This window comes from Haemaphysalis longicornis, unplaced genomic scaffold (genome assembly GCF_048455015.1).
Source record: "Haemaphysalis longicornis isolate Haplotype H1 unplaced genomic scaffold, Haemaphysalis longicornis Haplotype H1 scaffold_2, whole genome shotgun sequence".
NCBI classification, from domain to species: Eukaryota; Metazoa; Arthropoda; class Arachnida; order Ixodida; family Ixodidae; genus Haemaphysalis; species Haemaphysalis longicornis.
The window spans coordinates 14,630,663-14,647,748 of NW_027526295.1; the positions used below are offsets into that span (position 1 = coordinate 14,630,663).

General features: G+C 46.8%; 3 protein-coding genes across 4 annotated transcripts; 2 read left to right on the forward strand and 1 right to left on the reverse strand.

Moving 5' to 3' along the window:
* The first annotated feature begins 769 nt into the window (after window positions 1–769).
* LOC144168765 (uncharacterized) lies at window positions 770–8,687 on the forward strand. Its single transcript, XM_077697728.1, has 6 exons — window positions 770–837; window positions 1,896–1,973; window positions 3,115–3,192; window positions 4,340–4,417; window positions 5,490–5,624; window positions 8,558–8,687. Exons 1-5 carry the CDS (start codon window positions 818–820, stop codon window positions 5,572–5,574), a joined length of 339 nt encoding a protein of 112 aa, XP_077553854.1. The 5' UTR covers window positions 770–817; the 3' UTR covers window positions 5,575–5,624; window positions 8,558–8,687.
* Window positions 7,866–10,689, forward strand: LOC144168764 (uncharacterized). Its single transcript, XM_077697726.1, has 2 exons — window positions 7,866–9,302; window positions 10,460–10,689. The coding sequence occupies exons 1-2, from the start codon at window positions 8,528–8,530 to the stop codon at window positions 10,684–10,686; spliced, it is 1,002 nt and encodes a 333-aa protein (XP_077553852.1). The 5' UTR covers window positions 7,866–8,527; the 3' UTR covers window positions 10,687–10,689.
* A 708-nt stretch (window positions 10,690–11,397) lies between these two features.
* LOC144168763 (uncharacterized) lies at window positions 11,398–15,752 on the reverse strand. 2 transcript variants are annotated; one of them, XM_077697725.1, is made up of 3 exons: window positions 15,476–15,752; window positions 13,355–13,984; window positions 11,398–12,242 (listed from the first exon to the last, which is right to left on the reverse strand). In XM_077697725.1, the coding sequence occupies exons 1-3, from the start codon at window positions 15,543–15,545 to the stop codon at window positions 11,398–11,400; spliced, it is 1,545 nt and encodes a 514-aa protein (XP_077553851.1). In that variant the 5' UTR covers window positions 15,546–15,752. The 2 variants fall into 2 exon arrangements, with proteins under 2 accessions (XP_077553851.1, XP_077553850.1); XM_077697724.1 differs by having other exon boundaries at window positions 13,355–15,752.
* Window positions 15,753–17,086: the final 1,334 nt, after the last annotated feature.

Here is a 17,086-nt window from a genome sequence, read left to right on the forward strand (position 1 = left end):
TGATTCTCACCTCTGATGATAATAATCATTGTACCGGGCTGCCAATTAATACAACATGATTTGCGGCGCAGTGTTATTTGGTCGCCTCTGTACAACGCATTGTATCAAAAGGCGTCGAATAGTTTGCATATTGCATTCAAAAGGTGCGTGCGGCCCATCGCCAGCTATCATGTGACGGCTTTATTTGGCTTTTGCTCATGTTTCTCACCTCAGACCTACAGTACTACTTCGTACCATTCCCTTTCCTTGACCAGTCTGTCGACTTTGTGATTCGGAACGTCGTTGTCGCACTAGACCCCTGCCCTTACACACACACACACACACCCTCTCCTAGGAATACGCCTTTCAGTATTCTTCCAGTAATTGAGCGCCTGTTATTTGTCATGTTTTCTCCACCGATGCTCATACAGCTTCAGAATTATGCCTGCCTCTGCCACTAGCATCAACCTCCTGAAATTTATGAACCCTAATGTATCATAGCAGGAAAACAGAGCTTGCATCCTTGCAGTCTGCAACAGGTTGCCCTGTAAAGTGCAGGTGACAGTAGTGGCCCGGTGCATTGTTTTTGGCAGCATGTGCACTTCTGCAGTCTGTTAGGTATGCACCTTAAATTTGTATGCTCATAAATAAACAGCTTCAGACGGGCAACGGGGCCTCATGCCGGGGTCTTCAAGGGCTGTCTTTGCCAAGTGTGCGAGCGTTGCTACGTGATGCAGCCAAAGTTTTAAAAACTTGTTTTGCTTCACATTTCCACTTGTCTTTCAGCCTGACGACGGTGAGAGTGCGGCTACAAGAGCAGGGTTGTCACCTGGAGCAGATGGCACAGGCAGCAGCAACGTACGTAGTGCAGATTTTTTCGAGTGACCGTCGAGTGGAGCATGTGATTGGGAGGTTTGTGAGGTTCTGCAGCTTAACCATGTGTTGCACCTCGGGCATCAACAGTTACAGATGATCAAGTGGGGCTTGCATGCTTGGAGTCTTCGAGGGCTCTTTGCCAAGTGTGGAAGCATTGGGGCTCTCCGATTTGCAGTCTCAAGCTCGCCACAGATAGTGCGGAAATTCTCCACTCCATATGAGTGTATGTAAAAACTGAATGCCAGATTGCTTCTTGGGGAGCCCTGGGAGAGTCTGAGACTGCAAATTGAAAAGCCCCATTGCTATGTGATGCAGCCACATTTTTCTTTTTTTTCATAAGCCTGAGGTGTCTCACTGAAGGTGAAAAGTGACTGTAGTTCTCGGCAACAACACGAATGGTGACAAAATGCACAGGCCACAGCGCTAACATGACACCCAGCCAGATTAGAACCATAATTAGTCTAATGTGTGCACTGTGATGTGCGCTGTGTGCGCTGTAACGTTGCACATGGCAACGTGTGTGGAATGGTGCATGTGGAGGGAAGCTCTGACTATGGAAAAGCTGCAGCATGAAGGGTGGCCAGTCTCTGTGTCGGGGTAATTTGTGTCACACACAAAAAAAAAGATAGGTGAACTTGATGTAGCAGTAAAGAATTGTCTTGAATAATCATTTGGTTGTTTCCTTCAATCCAAGTAAGCAGACTAAGTGCCTGAGGATTTTTTTTTTTTTCTGCAACTTTTTTGATATTTCACTTTGAACTTGCAGTCTGACACCAGTGAGAGCACCACTTCAAGTAGAGGGCCACCACCTGAAAAAGATTACGCAGGCACAAGTGGCAGCGATGTGCGTAGTGCGGATTTTCTGATTGATTGTCAGGTGGAGCATTATGAAGTTTTGCAGCTTAACTTCAATGCTTGCATCTGTTATTGCTAGTGCATCAGCAATAATAGATGGGCTTAATGGGCTAGAACGATTGCTACGTGGCATAGCCATATTTTTTAAAACTTGTTTACTTTCACATTTCCACTCGTGCTTGCAGCATGCTGGTGGTGAGAGCGCAGCTACAAGTGCAAGGCCATCATCTGAAGCAGATGACCCAGGCGCAAGCGCCAGCGACGTACGTAGTGTGGATTTTTTGAGTGAGCGTCGAGAGGAGCATGTGATTTCGAGATGTTAAGGAGTACTGACACAAAATTTCAAAGCTGAGTCAACTATGTAAAAAGCTTCTTTGATTATGGAGATGTTTCTTAGGAAGCTTGAACAGTAACCATTTATTAACATATTTTAAATTAATTTTACACTTTGCATGCACGAAAAAGCTCAAAAGGGATATTCTTTCCACATCAGCATCACCACGACGTCATGTGCGCCTCACGACAAACTGCTGACGTCAGTTCTCCCGTGACGTGGCCAATATGCTGGGTGCTGTTGGCACTTGTTACTCTGCCTTGAGTATCACATGAGAGTTTTGGGGCTGACTGCATGCTGCCAGGACGCTTCTGGTCTGGACGGGCTCATTCGCTGTAGTGTGCACATCCATACGAGCCGTTGTGTGACAAGAACAGTGATGTCAAGAGCGCGTTTCTGTCATAGCAACTGCCTTGGTGTTAATTTTCTCGAAACTGAAACTGACATGAATAAATGAAGCGGGTATTTATGCTGCAACCGGCCGTGTAATGTGCCATTCTGTGATTAGCGGGATGTTGGTAAGCGCCCATAGCAGCAAAAAAAAAGCGTAACCCGAAAATTTTGTGAGTACTTCTTTAAGTCCTGCTCTTGACCATGTGTTGCAGCTGTTGTATCAGGAGTATTGGGTGGACAAGCAGGGCCTACATGGCTGGAGCTTACAAGGGCTCTCAATGTGAAGTGTGGAAGCATTTTTTCCGTTCAATTCACACTGTAAACCTATTCAAAGGCTCATACTGCAGTGGATTTCTTAAATGGTCACATTTTTTAATCAGGTTTACCAAGGTGTTTCGCATAAGAGCGTTAGTAATGTCAAATAACATTTATATTTCATGCATTTGCACACTTTCACTGATGATCATAATTATGCAATTTTTTGGCTTTCAACAAACTTGTCCATGGAAATCGCTTTAACAGCTTCACCAGGCAATGTATTTTGTGTTTCTATGGTTAGTGGAAAATCGCAAAATTGGATAGTGTTACCGCAAGCAACAAAAGCCCGGAGACATGACTGGAAGTTTTTTTTTTTTTTGGCAACTTGTTTTGCTTCACATTTCCACCTGTTCTTGCAGCCTGACAACGGTGAGAGTGCGGCTGCAAGTTCAGGGCCATCACCTGGAGCAGATGAGCCAGGCACAGGCGGCAGCGACGTACGTAGTGCGGAGTTTTTTGAGTTACCATTGAGTGGAGCATGTGATTGGGAGATTTGTGAGGTTCTGCATCTTAGCCATGTGTTGCACCTCAGGCATCAACAGTTACAGATGATCAAGTGGGGTTTGCGTGCTTGAAGTCTACAAGGGCTCTTTGCCAAGTGAAGAAGCATTGGGGCTATCCGATTTGCAGTCTCAAACTCGCCACAGATCGTCTGGAGATTCTCCACGCTGTATGAGTGTATGTGAAAAATGAATGCCTGATTGCTTTTCGGGGAGTCCACGGAAAGTCTGGGACTGCAGATTGAACAGCCCCATTGCTATGTGATGCAGCAACGTTTTTTTTTTTCTAAAGCCTGAGGTGTCTCACTGATGGTGAAAAGTGACTGTCGTAGTAGTCGGCAACAACACGAATGAGGACAAAATGCACAGGCCACAGCACTAGCCTGGCACCGAGCCAGATTGGAACCATAACTAGTAGTTTTATGTGTGCGCTGGGACAGGTGCATGTGGCAACACATGCTAGGAATGGTCTTACTGTGGGCAAGCTGTAGCATGAAGTGTGGCCAGTCTACCTGTTGGAATAATTTGCAGCAATACAGAAAGAAAAAGAGAAGCAAACATGATAAAGCAGTAAAGAATTGTCCTTGATAAGCATTTGATTTTCTGCTAAAAATTAATCGGCGCTAAAACAGGGACGAGAGGAACACGTAACTCACAACACGGTGCCGAACTTCCAACTAGAATTTATTGAAAAAGATGCTGCTTATATACACAAAACTAAAAAACTAAAAACGAGAAGCAATTGTCACGTCTAAATGCATCACGTGTTTAAAAAAGCCACTTCTTTATCAGTCAGCGATAAGGACGGAGTACTCACGCAGTTATCCCCCGCCTGTCTAATAAAAAGAGCTTCCATAATTTCGCGCTCAAGCCTTCCTCGTGCTTTCCGCAAGAACTTTGTCTTATCTAGCAGGGGGCTACACTTGCATCGTTTGCAGTGATCAGATAGGTGGCCACCAGCTTTATTTTCAGCTTTTGTTACTTCAGATTTGATTTTCGCCTTCAAGCCAAGCAAGCAGACTAGTGCCCGAGGTTTTTTTTTTTTGCAACTTGTTTTGTTTTTCACATTGAACTTCACTTGCAGTGTGACACCAGTGACAGCACTGCTACAAGCAGAGGGCCATCACCTGGCGCAGGTGACAAAGGCACAAGCGGCAGTGACGTAAGTAGTGAATTTTTTGTGCGATGGTTTTTTAGGCTTTGTTGTGTGGTAACAGTCGACGCAGACGAAGGACAAAGAAAAAGTACATGGGATGAGTACCTGTCCTGCGTACTTGTTTCTTAGTCCTTTGTCTGTGATACAAACCATCTTGCGCACCTCTCTGTCTTGTTTGTTAAAGGGACACTGAAGTGAATTTGTCAAGCTCCCGTTTTTGCTTGCACTGCGTAGACTGGCTCAAATTAGCACACTTTTCATCGTTTATCCGGTTGACAAATCGGTAATTATTTTACAAAGCGCGAAAGAAGAAAAACTGCCATGCGCGGTTTGTGGCGGCCGCACAAACTAAGCTGTGACGTTAGGAGGAGGGGGCACCGTGATTGGACGATGCCCAAGGTTAGCAATCAAACAAGTTTCGGTTTCGGTTTCGGTTCTGTAAAACAACATGTTTGACATCCGATGGCGTCGTTAGATGGGCATTCTCAATATCCCAGTATTCGTAGTACCGCGCTTCTGCCATGTTGTCGGCTGTAAAATGCATAAGATAAGCCTCCCAGGACGGCTTGGAATCGTAGCATTCACTAGCTGAGGCCTACGCAGTGCATGAACGCCCTCCGCGTCCCCGCAGACGCTCAAATACATGGTTAGTTTCAACTGATCGAGCGAATTGCGACGACCCGTCAGCGGCCGGCGGACTAAACGTTGGGCCGACTGACTCGGTCGCGGAAAGTCGGCGAGCCGTGCAGTTGCGCAGCCAATTGCCAGCTCCTCTCCTGCTGACGTCACACGAAAACGCCACAGAAAATGGGCGAGAGTGCAGAGAGGAGGACAGCATTTTCGAATTGATTTTTCTACTAAATAAATTCGCGTAAACGTGCTCAGAGTGGTCGAAACAGGGCCTAGGTACTCCGGACTACAATTTGCGCTCGTAATCCCGCATTGTTTACAAATCACTTCAGTGTCCCTTTAAGCTCTAAGGCTTTAAACATGTTGCAGCCCGTGGATTGACAGTAACAGGCTCATGGTTGGTGGTTTTTAAAGGCTTATTCTGGGCACATTTTTCTCATGCTTTCAGCGTGAAGTTCATGGCAGCACAAATGGGACTAGGCCACTTCGCCATGAAACAAGAAGTCTTAGCCCCTCAAGAGTGTTTCTCGTGACTCCTTTCCGGTCAACTACCAGTGCAGAAACACAGACGGACGGAAGTACTGTATGTATATTGTAACAGGTTATTCCCTTGTTTTGAATGCCTTTCGAGGCTTGTCCTATTTCACGGGGTGCTGGGGGTAGAATTTAGCATACAGGTTTGTTTCATTCAAAAGATTCAGTGTTTCGTAGTGCCCCCAGCCCCAGTGCTTGTCCGGTAGCAAACAGTTGTTTATTCACTAAGAAACTGCATGCACAGTTTAAATGAATTTTAATACTCCCACTGCATCGCATGTTTTGGGACGTCGGTGATGGTGCATACAGAACAGCACTTGAAACAATTGTTAGTATGTTGACTTTGGCTACAGAAAACGGCAGAACATATTGTGTTGCCTTGTCTACCATCTCTCCCCCTGGATGGCACTATAATACCAATAGGATGGCTGTCCGCACTTGCTTTGTTTTTGACCAGATGTGTACCTGGCTAATTTTGCTATGGTTGATAGTAAATGTTTCTTGGAGCATTGGCTATGCTCGACAAACAGGTAACAGTGTTGCTCATGCGAGTTGGCCAGTGTTGTCAGGCAAGCCCAATACTGTGCAGCTATGGCCAACATATCGTAAAATACCGATCAAGCGCCCCCCCACCCATTGAAGCGCCCCCCTCTCATTATCTGAGTATTTTGAGTTTTCACGTATTACCAAACAAGCGGCCCCTTCCCCCAACCACCGTTGATGGCCCAAACCAGTGAAACTGAAACTGCCCAGGAACACTTCTGACCGCACTCTTGGCTAAACCAGAATCCAATCCGAGAACACAGGGTAGCCGTTCATTCCGTACACGCTTGCCATTTTGTTGTCAACAACGGTGGTTCATGGCACATTCATAACGAAAGCCAGAAGACATTTAAAGCTTTCTAAGAGGCACATCATGAGTACACCTTGTTCGACACCTGGAAAATGGACAGATGATGGCAAGAGGCAAGAACAGATTCTCTGGCTAAAAGGACCAACAACGCGGTTGACAACACCATATGAATTGCTAACACTGGTTGTGCCAGAGGGGCTTCATAGTCTCCATGTTTACTATAAATGTTTCTCCTTAATGAACTGCATTATTTGTTTTCTTTTTCAGGGGGGGAGGTAAGGTTCACTGGTGAACATTTGCACACCGCCATTTTGTATTATGGGGCAGTTCTGAATAAGGGCCCCCTCCCCGAAATTCCCTGAACTATCTGCACTTTGAGGGGAGTGCTTGCTCAGTATTTTACGGTAGTATGCAGTATGCACTGTTGCTTCTGGTATTGGTTGTAGGGTTTAATGCGGTGACGCAACGCAGGCGATGAGGCGCACTGTGGAGGGCTCCGGATTAATTTTGACCACTTGGGAATCTTTAAAATGCGATGAAATCTCGCATCCATCAGAAAAGTGTTGAACGCCGCCCCGGAACAAACACGCGTCGTCCTGCTCAGAAGCACAATACCTTAGCCTCTGAGCCACCGTGGCGGGTGGCTCAGTGGCGGAGGCGTTGCTTGTACATTTCTACTGCTTCTATGTTTCTGCATTCATTTATAACTTCCATTGTTCCCCCCCACCACTTTTACTGCTACAAAAAGAATGTGCTGAAATTTAAGCATAAATAGCTCATTCTGCAAGCTCGTTTATTCCTTCTTTGATTTGCATTGGATTTTGTCGGCCTCAGCCAATTGCAACGAGCTGCTCATAATACGTCACAAGTTCAGGGCAGAAAAGTGTTTAAAGTGACGCGTGCCTGTTCTCTTTTTCCCCCTATTTATATAGCTTATTCGAGCAAAGTTCGCGATAAAAGTGGTGGCAGTATGTAATGAGGCAATCTTTCAAATGAACCAAACTTACGTTTTGCCTGCATGGCGCCTTTAAATGTTTCTTGCCTTTACCTCAAAACATTACCACTGCCTTTCAGTGACCAGTACTTCTTACAGGAAAGAGTGCTGAGAGACACAACACCTTGTTAATTGTACAGTGAACTCCCGTTGAGACGAACTCGGCTAAGACGAATTCTCGCTTATGCCGAACAACATTGGAAGGTTTGTTGGGTATTCCATAGACCCAATGCAAAAAAATCTACTTAAGACGAAGTGGCTTGCACATACTCTTCAGATAAGACGAACAACTTTCGTGGTGACAACCACAGCTGGCAATTCTAAGTAGCCTTGGCGAGGTGTAGCGAGGCATTCACAGGACAGAGAGAAAAGTAAAAGAAAACACAACGTGAAGCGAAATCGCACCACGGAGCAAGGGAGGGAGCGAGAAAAAAAATGCACTTCTTCCACCCTTCAACCCAAGGAGCCAGCGGCGGAGAAAAAAAAGGCTGAGGGCGAGTTTTGCAGCCACTCTGCTCTGGAGGAGAAAGGCACACAACTAGGAGGGTAAAAAAATTTAAAAAAAAGCTACGACGGAGACTTTCTGTTCGTGTATCTCCTGACCAATGCCATTTCTCTGTGGGAGCATGTGAGTTTGTGTTGGTTCGCGTCGCAAGTCCCGCTGCGTCACTGCCGAGAAAGCGAGGAGTTCCCTAGTTCACTGTATGTGCATTGTGACCATGGTATTTAACTCTTCCAGCTGGTACACAGGAGTATGAAATAAACAGTGCCAGGACAGGGACAAGAAAGGTGCCGACTAGCAACCTAATTATTTATTGCCTCATGGCATGCGAATATGTACTGCATGAGGCAGACAAGGATAATCAATTTAGAAGTGCAGAATTTTTCTAACGGACTACACAAATGCTGACCACGTTTTACTGTTGCTGCAGTGCCTTATGCTCTCGGTATCACTTAGTGTGTATCACAATAGACATCTAAAAAAATTGACTGCAGAAACACCATCAAACTGCCACAGCTGGCTTTCTGACTGTTAAGTAATCACAACAATTGTACTTTTTGTCATGCGATTATAAATGGCCCTGAGAAGGTCAGATGTACTGTAATGTCTAAAGGGCACTTTTTGCTTTTTCAGAACTGCAAACATGAGGCAGCCACCCAGTGGGAGGACCCGACAACAGCGGATCACTGCTACTCAAAGCCAGTGGTCTACAGTGTGCGCCCATCGGTCAGAGCACAAATGTCACCTGCTGACATCCTGTTTTATACAGGAGTGTCCGCAGAGATGTTTTCAAGCATCCTTGTTGGCCTGGAAAGAGTGCTGCAGCCATCGGCACAACTGCCTGTTGAGGACCAGCTACTTTTAGCTCTGATGCGGCTACGGCTTGGTCTCCTCTACGGAGACCTTGCGTGTAGGTTTTCAGCTTCGCCATCTGGCGTTTGCAAGATCTTCCACAAGGTCCTGAAGGCACTCCACCAAATGATGAAGGACATTGTGGTGTGGCTACCGCGCTCACGGCTACAGAGCAGCATGCCACAGTCCTTCATCGACAGTGGCTATGAGCGTACCACGTGCATCCTTGACTGCACGGAGGTTTCGCTGCAAAGGCCAAAAAAACAAAAGGCCAGGGCGCAAACCTACAGCCAATACAAGGCTAATAACACAGTCAAGTTCTTGGTTGTGGTTGCCCCGAACGGCTTCATTATGTACGTCTCAAAAGTCTACGGGGGCCGTGCGTCCGACAAATTCATTGTCAAGGACTGTGGTGTACAGGAGTACTTCGCACCCGGTGATGAGATAATGGCAGATAGGGGCTTTTCTCTGGATCCTTATCTTGCAGTACAAGGAATCAAGTTGAACATGCCAGCCTTCACTAGGGGTGAGTGCCACGTCTTTGATTGCTTTTGAGCAGTGACGGAAAAGGTGCCGAGAGGCTCTTCATACTTACTGATGATTACAAACACGTACCTTTTATGGATTCGTGCAGAAAAGTTTCATTACAACAGTCATTCAAGCAAAAGAAAAAAAAATATGAGGCAGGTACAATAGCCAGGTTACTATATTTTGACATGTTTCGAGTAATTGGGGGGGGGGGAATGAAAATTGAAGTGCCAAGATTTCAGTACATGCAAAAGGTCCTTACGCGATTTAAATTTATCTAGAGCCCTCTATTGCAGCACGCCTCATAGTCCAGGTGTAGCTTCTGTGTGTTGAACACCTCAAATGTGTGGTTGTGTAAAATGATGGCTTCAAGTTTATCATGTCGATGTGTACAGAGGTCAAAGCTGTGAACAACAATGCGCGAACGCGTGGCTTTCGATACATGCAGTGCAGTCTGCTGATAGCCACCGGCGTGACGAGCGAGATTAGGGAACGGCGCTGCGACAGCTATTGCCGATGCTTCCTTGTTTCAGGGGGAGAGGTTCATGCTGAAAGTCACAAGCCACACGAGTCTTTGCCACGCTTTATGTTCCTGCGCATGCATGCTAAAACTTCACCGTGCCAATAATAAATGTCTTGAGGCAATTTCTGAATGAATGCTTATGTTTCCTTCTTTCCTGGGAACCTACGTTGGGATGGCTGCGCTCGACCCACCTTCCACTTCTTTTTTATATCGGAACCATACCAACGGCGAAAACAAAACTGCACTGGTTATCAGCATAAGATGTTTCATATAGGCTTTAGCGGCAGTCGGGGTGAGGGACGTTCGGCGTCTTACCTTGCCCCCAAAACACGGAAGCATCGGCAATAGATTTCACATGTCAAGCCGCCGCCGCGCCGTCACCTAATCGTGCTGGTCACGCCGGTGGCTATCAGCAGGCTGCGCTGCACGTATAGGCCACGCGTTCATGCATTGTTGTTAACAGTTTTCACCTCTGTACCTTTTTTTTATTAGCAGTATCTACAAGCATGCTCTGCTGGTATGGGTTTTTAAGAACATAGGCACTGGAGAATTTATGCCCAGCAGCTGTAAGCTGCAAACTGAGGATGCTATTTTTGTAATTTTGGGTACGAACTTTTTTTTTTTTCACCTAGGCAAGAGTCAACTGTCTGAAAAAGAAGTCACCGGAACCCGGCGCATCGCATCCGTGCGAATCCACGTAGAGCGTGCAATCAATCGCATCAAGACTTACAGGATTTTTAAGTCTGCTCTCAGCATCAAGTCCCGGAAGAGCATTGACATGATGGTGCTGGTGTGTGCGGGACTTTGCAATCTGAAGCCGCCCCTGATTGCTGAGAAGGCTGAAGAAAGTGCAGAATAACAGCCGTGCCTTGCATGGGACTTGAACATTTTATTGTGCATTTGTGGTTCCAAAAGTTGAGCTGTGTATCAAAGTTATAGTTAGTCGCATAGGTGACAGCCTGGACTCCCAACAACCCAGAGAGGAGGCTAGGTCTAGGAAAAGGTAGTCAACCATGGATCACATTCATGTTGTCAACCAAGCGACCGAAAAATCCATTGAATACACTAAACCCCTTTACACGGCATTAAAAACAGTACACACTGCATCTGTGCTAAAAGCATTAAAAGACCAGAGAATAGGAGACCTACATAAGATTTCTAGAAGGCATGTACAGGCAGAATAACACTTCACCAGCAAAGCGATAAATTCCCATTCCGAAAGGAAGTAAGACGGGGAGATACCATCTCGCCAAAACTATTCGGAGCATGTCTGGAGGGGGTATTCGGAAAGTGTGACTGGGAGAACACAGGATTAAGAACAAATGGAGAATACTTGAGTTGTTCGAGGTTTCGAGACGGCGTAGTCTCGCATAGTGAGACTGCAGAACACCTGCCAAAAATGCTTGAACTACAATCAGAAAGCAGAGCCGTGCATGGGGCTAAAAAGAAATACAAATAAATATAAAGTAATGAGAAATAAGCATGCTGAAAGTGTCCTCTTCAGCTTGGGAAACAAAACGCTAGGGGACCTGAGCAGGCTGTTGACGACGACGCGACTTTACTAGAAATTTCACAGTTCGGCAAGTTGTTCGTACTGGGATCCCAAGTCTAGCTTGCCATCCCTGTGCATTTTCTCCAGGCATGGTAGCATAGCGTTAAAGTAAAACCTGCGAAGCCGTGGAGTTGTCATCTCAATGTAGGCAGCATTAAAGGGAACTTCTACAAGTATTGAAGCCTTCAATGACCATACGTAGAACAGGCAAAGGCTTTTGCCAGTACACAGCATCGTGTACTGAACCTGTGCGTAGTAGCCATTGGGGCCATTTTCAGACAGTTTGTAGGTGCCATCTTTTTCTACTACGTCGTAACGCTTGCTTAGGATTAAGTCCCTACAGTCGTCAACGAAAGGGCACTTAATCTCTAAGATCGCGTCACGGCACTCTACAACACCATCAGGTGTGGCCGAAAGCCATGGCCTTTCTTTGCACACATGTATGCCCTTAAGCTGGACCTCTGTCTTCAAATAACTTTCCACCTGCTGGCGGGCCACTGCTTCATGGTTGATGCCATGCTGTGTAGCTGCGTTTCCATGAAACGTTGGAGCGGTCAGGGCCTGCACAGCCTTTTGTGTAGGTGTTGTTGTTCGTTTCGGGATTTTTTTAACATTTGAGGCTGTAATACGCAGCCTTCTAGATGTGTGCCAGAGGTGGTTTTGTGTTCTTGTGGCTGCTTCCAAGGCACCCGCTGCAGCATCACCCAAGTTGATGTATCGTTCGTAGAAGTTGTTGCACAGGCTACAAGCACCAGGCAAACTGTTTGTGTCTTCGTGAGGTCCATGTGATGTTGTAGGCATAGCGTCTGCTCGCTGTTGAGGCTGCCATGGTGGTGCGGTCATGGTTGCATAGAACAGGCTGCCTGCAGTGAAATAAAAATGAACATGTCTCACCACAATCTACCCCAATTGCAAGCAGAAGAATTCTGTATAAGTATGCATCTATGGGACACATAGGGGGTAAACAGCATAGAGCCTGTACTGGCTGAAATTGGTGCTAAGGAGCCAAAACACTGCACTTTGTGAAAGTAGTGCAGGAAAAGCAACAACATACCCCCTTTTTTTAGAGAGGCATGACAGGCATGTAGAGTCACTAATACAGTAAAGGCTTGTTAATTCGAACTGATGCCCGGGCCTGGCACAGCCCTGTACATTTCAATGAGAGAAAACTCCCGATAATTTGAACGTGTCGGTATTCATAACGAATAATTCAAACTGGGATCCCCTGGTTTCCATCACTCCCCGCAGAATAAGTCGGGCCAGAGTAATTACAGCAAATCCTAACCAAACCAAATTTGCTAGAGATGAAGACAGCGAAACAAAAACTACAGCGTAGCACGCACGCTACGCTGCTGCGACAGATTATTTCCCTTCCGCAGTGGGCGCCGCGCTGCCGGCGCCAGTGCATGCTGTTGCAGGTTTTCTTTGGGCCACAATCAGATGGCGTGCGTAACAAACATGTAGTAGCGCTTAATTCGTGATAACGAGTCCAGAGGTGGCTTCTTTGTCTTCTGCCCGCGCGGTGTGAAGCCATGTCCATTCATTTTAGCGCCCACCCGCTAATTCGAAAATGTTTACGGTCCCCTTCGAGTTCAAATTAATGAGCTTTGACTGTAATGTTATGGTGCAGGAGATAATCACAAAGCTGTTTTTATCAAGGCATGGCAGCTGGAAGTCTGCTTGCAATGTTGTTCTTGAATTTGTGGTAGTGCGTATTTCATGTTTTTCTTCTAGGCTGCCTCACATAATGCGTCTTCACCCCCCCGCCCCCCCACCTGCCCCTGAAATGTAATCGGAGCATATCCACATCGAAGTGGTCATATGCACGTGAATAAAGATGTATCCTGAGCACCATGATAGGCGCCGTGGTACTTTGTTTTTGCAGTATGCTACTTTTCTATGCAATCAGTTGCTTTCACTCCCACGTGTTAACCACAAGGCAAAGAGCCAGAGTACGTAGAAAGGTAGAACTGACCAGGCTGTCGCAAGATTTCCTGGAACGGGCAGTTCTTGTAGAACTCCGCGAGCTCCTCATCGTTGCCGCAAAGACGAGGCAGTGAAGGTAGCGTCTTCCTTGGGGCGTCCTCGTCAATGGTCCTTTCTGCCACCTTGAAGTTGATGTCCTCAAGAGCTGTCGGTTCCATGTTTCTTTTCGTTCCCTTGTTCCAGCCAGCCGTCTTGTCCGTGCAACCCTCCCCAGTAAAGCCAGATAGCACTGCAAGGTCCACCTTCCAAAGCAGAGCCCCAACATGGCTGCACACTTTCCCTTGTCCGGCCATGCATGTGCAGCCACCAGTGATTACTGCACCACTCCGTTCACAACACACCCATGCATTATGATATGTTGCAAGTGCTTGGGAGGCGCGTACTTCGCCTTTCAGGAGCACAAGGGCCTCGTCAATTTCGTGAACAAATAGGGCCCCCACCCATCCACTCTGCATGTACGTGAATGACTGCATGCTTCGGAAAGCATTGGCATCTTTTAAATCGCATGCCTTACTCTTCACTAAGTAGTACAGAATTTGAGGTTTCTCAACCTGCGGCCACTTCTTCATATCATCAACCCAGTCTTTCACTGTGCTAGGGTGTGGGTAAGTCTTGTCTCCTGTGAAAAGAGAAAAGTAGCAATGGCTCAGCACGCAGTTCATCACATTGCAGTCAGCCAGAATGCACCCAAAATTCAATTTTCTGAAGCACATTGGCAGTTTAAAAACACATCGTTAAGGGGGACTTGAAACTCCTCTATGAAATTTGTTAATTGTAAAAACAAGGCACTGGGCAAACGATTTTGTGGGATTGGATGAAAGACAGCGAAACAAGCTCTGCGTAGAAGACCCTGCATTATTGGTGAAATTATCTTGCTGCTGTAAAACTCGGTGTTAGCCCTTCGATAAGGAAATACGAATTAAGTAGAGGTGGGGCCAAGTAACATGACAGTGACAGCACCAGCAGAGCCATGGTGTGTAGTAGTGATAGTCCTTTCACAGTTTGGTGATTGCCTGATACAACACCCCACACCCCTGTGGGTATGCATACTGTGTAAATTCATACCGTACCCATCTCAAGTGCTCATTCTTCGGCCAGCATCTCTATTTTACCAGCCAATCTAAAACAACAATTACTGCTGGAAACGCATGCAGCAGTTTTCGCAAGCCTCCTATGTACATTGCAGCACTGTCATTTATGACTACTAGAAAATCCGCACGCGCTGCGTTGCCCAGAATCATTGGTCGCCTCCACAAAGTTCTAGTAGATACTGACAGACTGCATGCCACTTCACGCCACTGCATGCCCTACAGTGCGACTGCTCCGGCCGCATCTACGGTACAGGGGCCGGCCCAGAATTCGAGGAATGCGCGAATATCCATTCTCACGAAGGAATTTCTCAAAAAATGCTGGCTTGCAAAGAACAATTGGCTGGCGCCTCGTAGGCGTTGTGAAATCCCCCTCCACCCGAGACTTAATTCCCTGCGAGGCCACATGTGCGCATTTCACCTTCAATATCTACGTATGCGAACTCCATGCCTCTACGAACTCTACGTGAAGCCTACGACGGCCGTCGTGATATGCGTGCCGCACCCGCTCCCCGGCGCGCGGCCCTATCACCGTTTCCTTTCCTTGCATATTATTTTCTCACCCCTCCGCTTTATAAATTCTCATCTCTCTTAACTTCTCCACTTGAGTCCACATCTCTTGCCTACTTTTCTTCCAGCACAACTCCGCCAGCAACCGGTCGATGCGTACGCTGTCGGGGCGGCTTAGAGAGCGAGTACGGCAATTTCACGCCTGACTTTGTTGCCGAGCTTCTTGACTACGGCACACCTAATTAAATGCAAAACTCGCGCGACATAAAGAGACACGCCACAGCAACATAGCCTTGTTGTTTCGAGAACCGCCCTTAGAGACACGCGAGACATCGGTCTCCTGCGTCATCACTACCGGCCGTTCGACGAAGGGATCAAAGCATAATAAAGTCAATAACTTCGTGACCCAAACCTACAAAGCATGCCGTTTTGCAAGCACGATATGCAAGCAACGCAAGGGGGACGAACAAACTAAACTAGCTCGCAACAGCTGACTTCGCAAAATCACTTACCTCCGATGCTGATCGTTGGTACGAGCGTACGAGCAGCTCCAGCTTCCGCGGCCGTCGAAACGCCGGCCATTTCAGCTTGGATCAGGCTAAAAAACTGTCTCGAACTCAGAAAACCTTCGAAAGACTAATCGAATCAAATTCAGGATCAAAACACCCGCTACTGCCAGCTCACGCGCATGCACAGCAAGCGCGTTCGCACATGCCAAGATGGAGGCGTAATCGTCCAGACGCAAGGCGGCGCTGCGTCATCAAAATGGCCGCGCCTATGAAAAAATGGTGTATACACCATTTTCCATAAGCAGCCGGGAAAGGAGGAAAATACTCTCAAACCAGTTCTCTCGGCGGCCGACCAGCGTTGCCTGAGCGCGCTGGGCTGGTAACATCGCTCGGCGCGGTGTGCTCCGCAGCGTAGTTCAGGAGTATTCCGCACCGTGTGCTTAGTTTTTGCGGAACTGTTTTAGCCAATGCTGCGATTCCGTTCAAGGCGCAAACGTCGTTTGGTCAGCACTGCGCGGTGGTGGGTTATTGAACAACCAACGAAAGCGAGAAACAGTCATTGACAGCACGCATGTGCACGACACTGCCTGGAGAAAATGCAGTGCGGTTGCGGCGTGTTTTTGCGGCATCGCTTCCCAACGCACACCGAGTTGAGATATCGGTGGATTCCGTTGATAAATCGCAACGACTTTGTACCAACGACCAACTCCAGGGTTTGTTGGGTGCACTTGGACGGCAAGCAGACGGAGCAAAATCCATTTATCACACGCAAAGCTGCGACAGGGAACAGAACCCCCTGAAATGTTAGAAGAAACTTTATCCTTTACAATACAGCATTGATTGGTTGGTTGATTGATTCATTCATTCATTATGGTGTTTAACGCCCCGACGCTTCATGGGTGATGAGGCGCACCGTATTGGAGGGCTGCGGGTTAATTTTGACCACTTGGGGATCTTTCACGAGCGCCGATACAATACAACACTACAATAACTTTTAGTTCCTTGTAGTCAATTTAAAATACCATATATTGTTTGGTCATTACAGCCGATTGGCATTAAACAATACCCTTTTCATCTAATCTAACCTTTAAAATCACGGTGTTTTGTTTACTTTTTTTACGTCAACGCACACTGCCAAACGATATGAAAGGATAACTTTCTTCATCGCACACTGCTGGTCGATAGCAGGATAAGCAGGCAGCCAAATGTGGAAACGCAGCTCGAGATACGCGTGAACGCTGCATTTGGAAAATAGCTCAACCTGTTCACAACGCGGTCAAAGGAAAAGCTTCTAATCCTTTTGCGTTGCCACGGAATCTAAAGTATTACAATTACAAAACAGTTACTGCTGGTCGCGTAAAGCATTTTTGGTGCAAGCAGCGGTTTTACAAAGGTGGGCTCCGAGCGACAGGCCACATGCGCTGCGCAGAGTTAGGTCAATCATGATCACGATCATGATCAACCAATATTAACTCGCCCGAACGTCAACCCTTTTGCTCAACCTTCGAATAGTAATTTGACTGGTTGTGTGCGGTCGTGTTATTTTTCAGCCCGGGTAATTTCGTTTCGTCAGCAACCTTATAAGTCTAGTTAAGAAAGATTATATTGCATTGC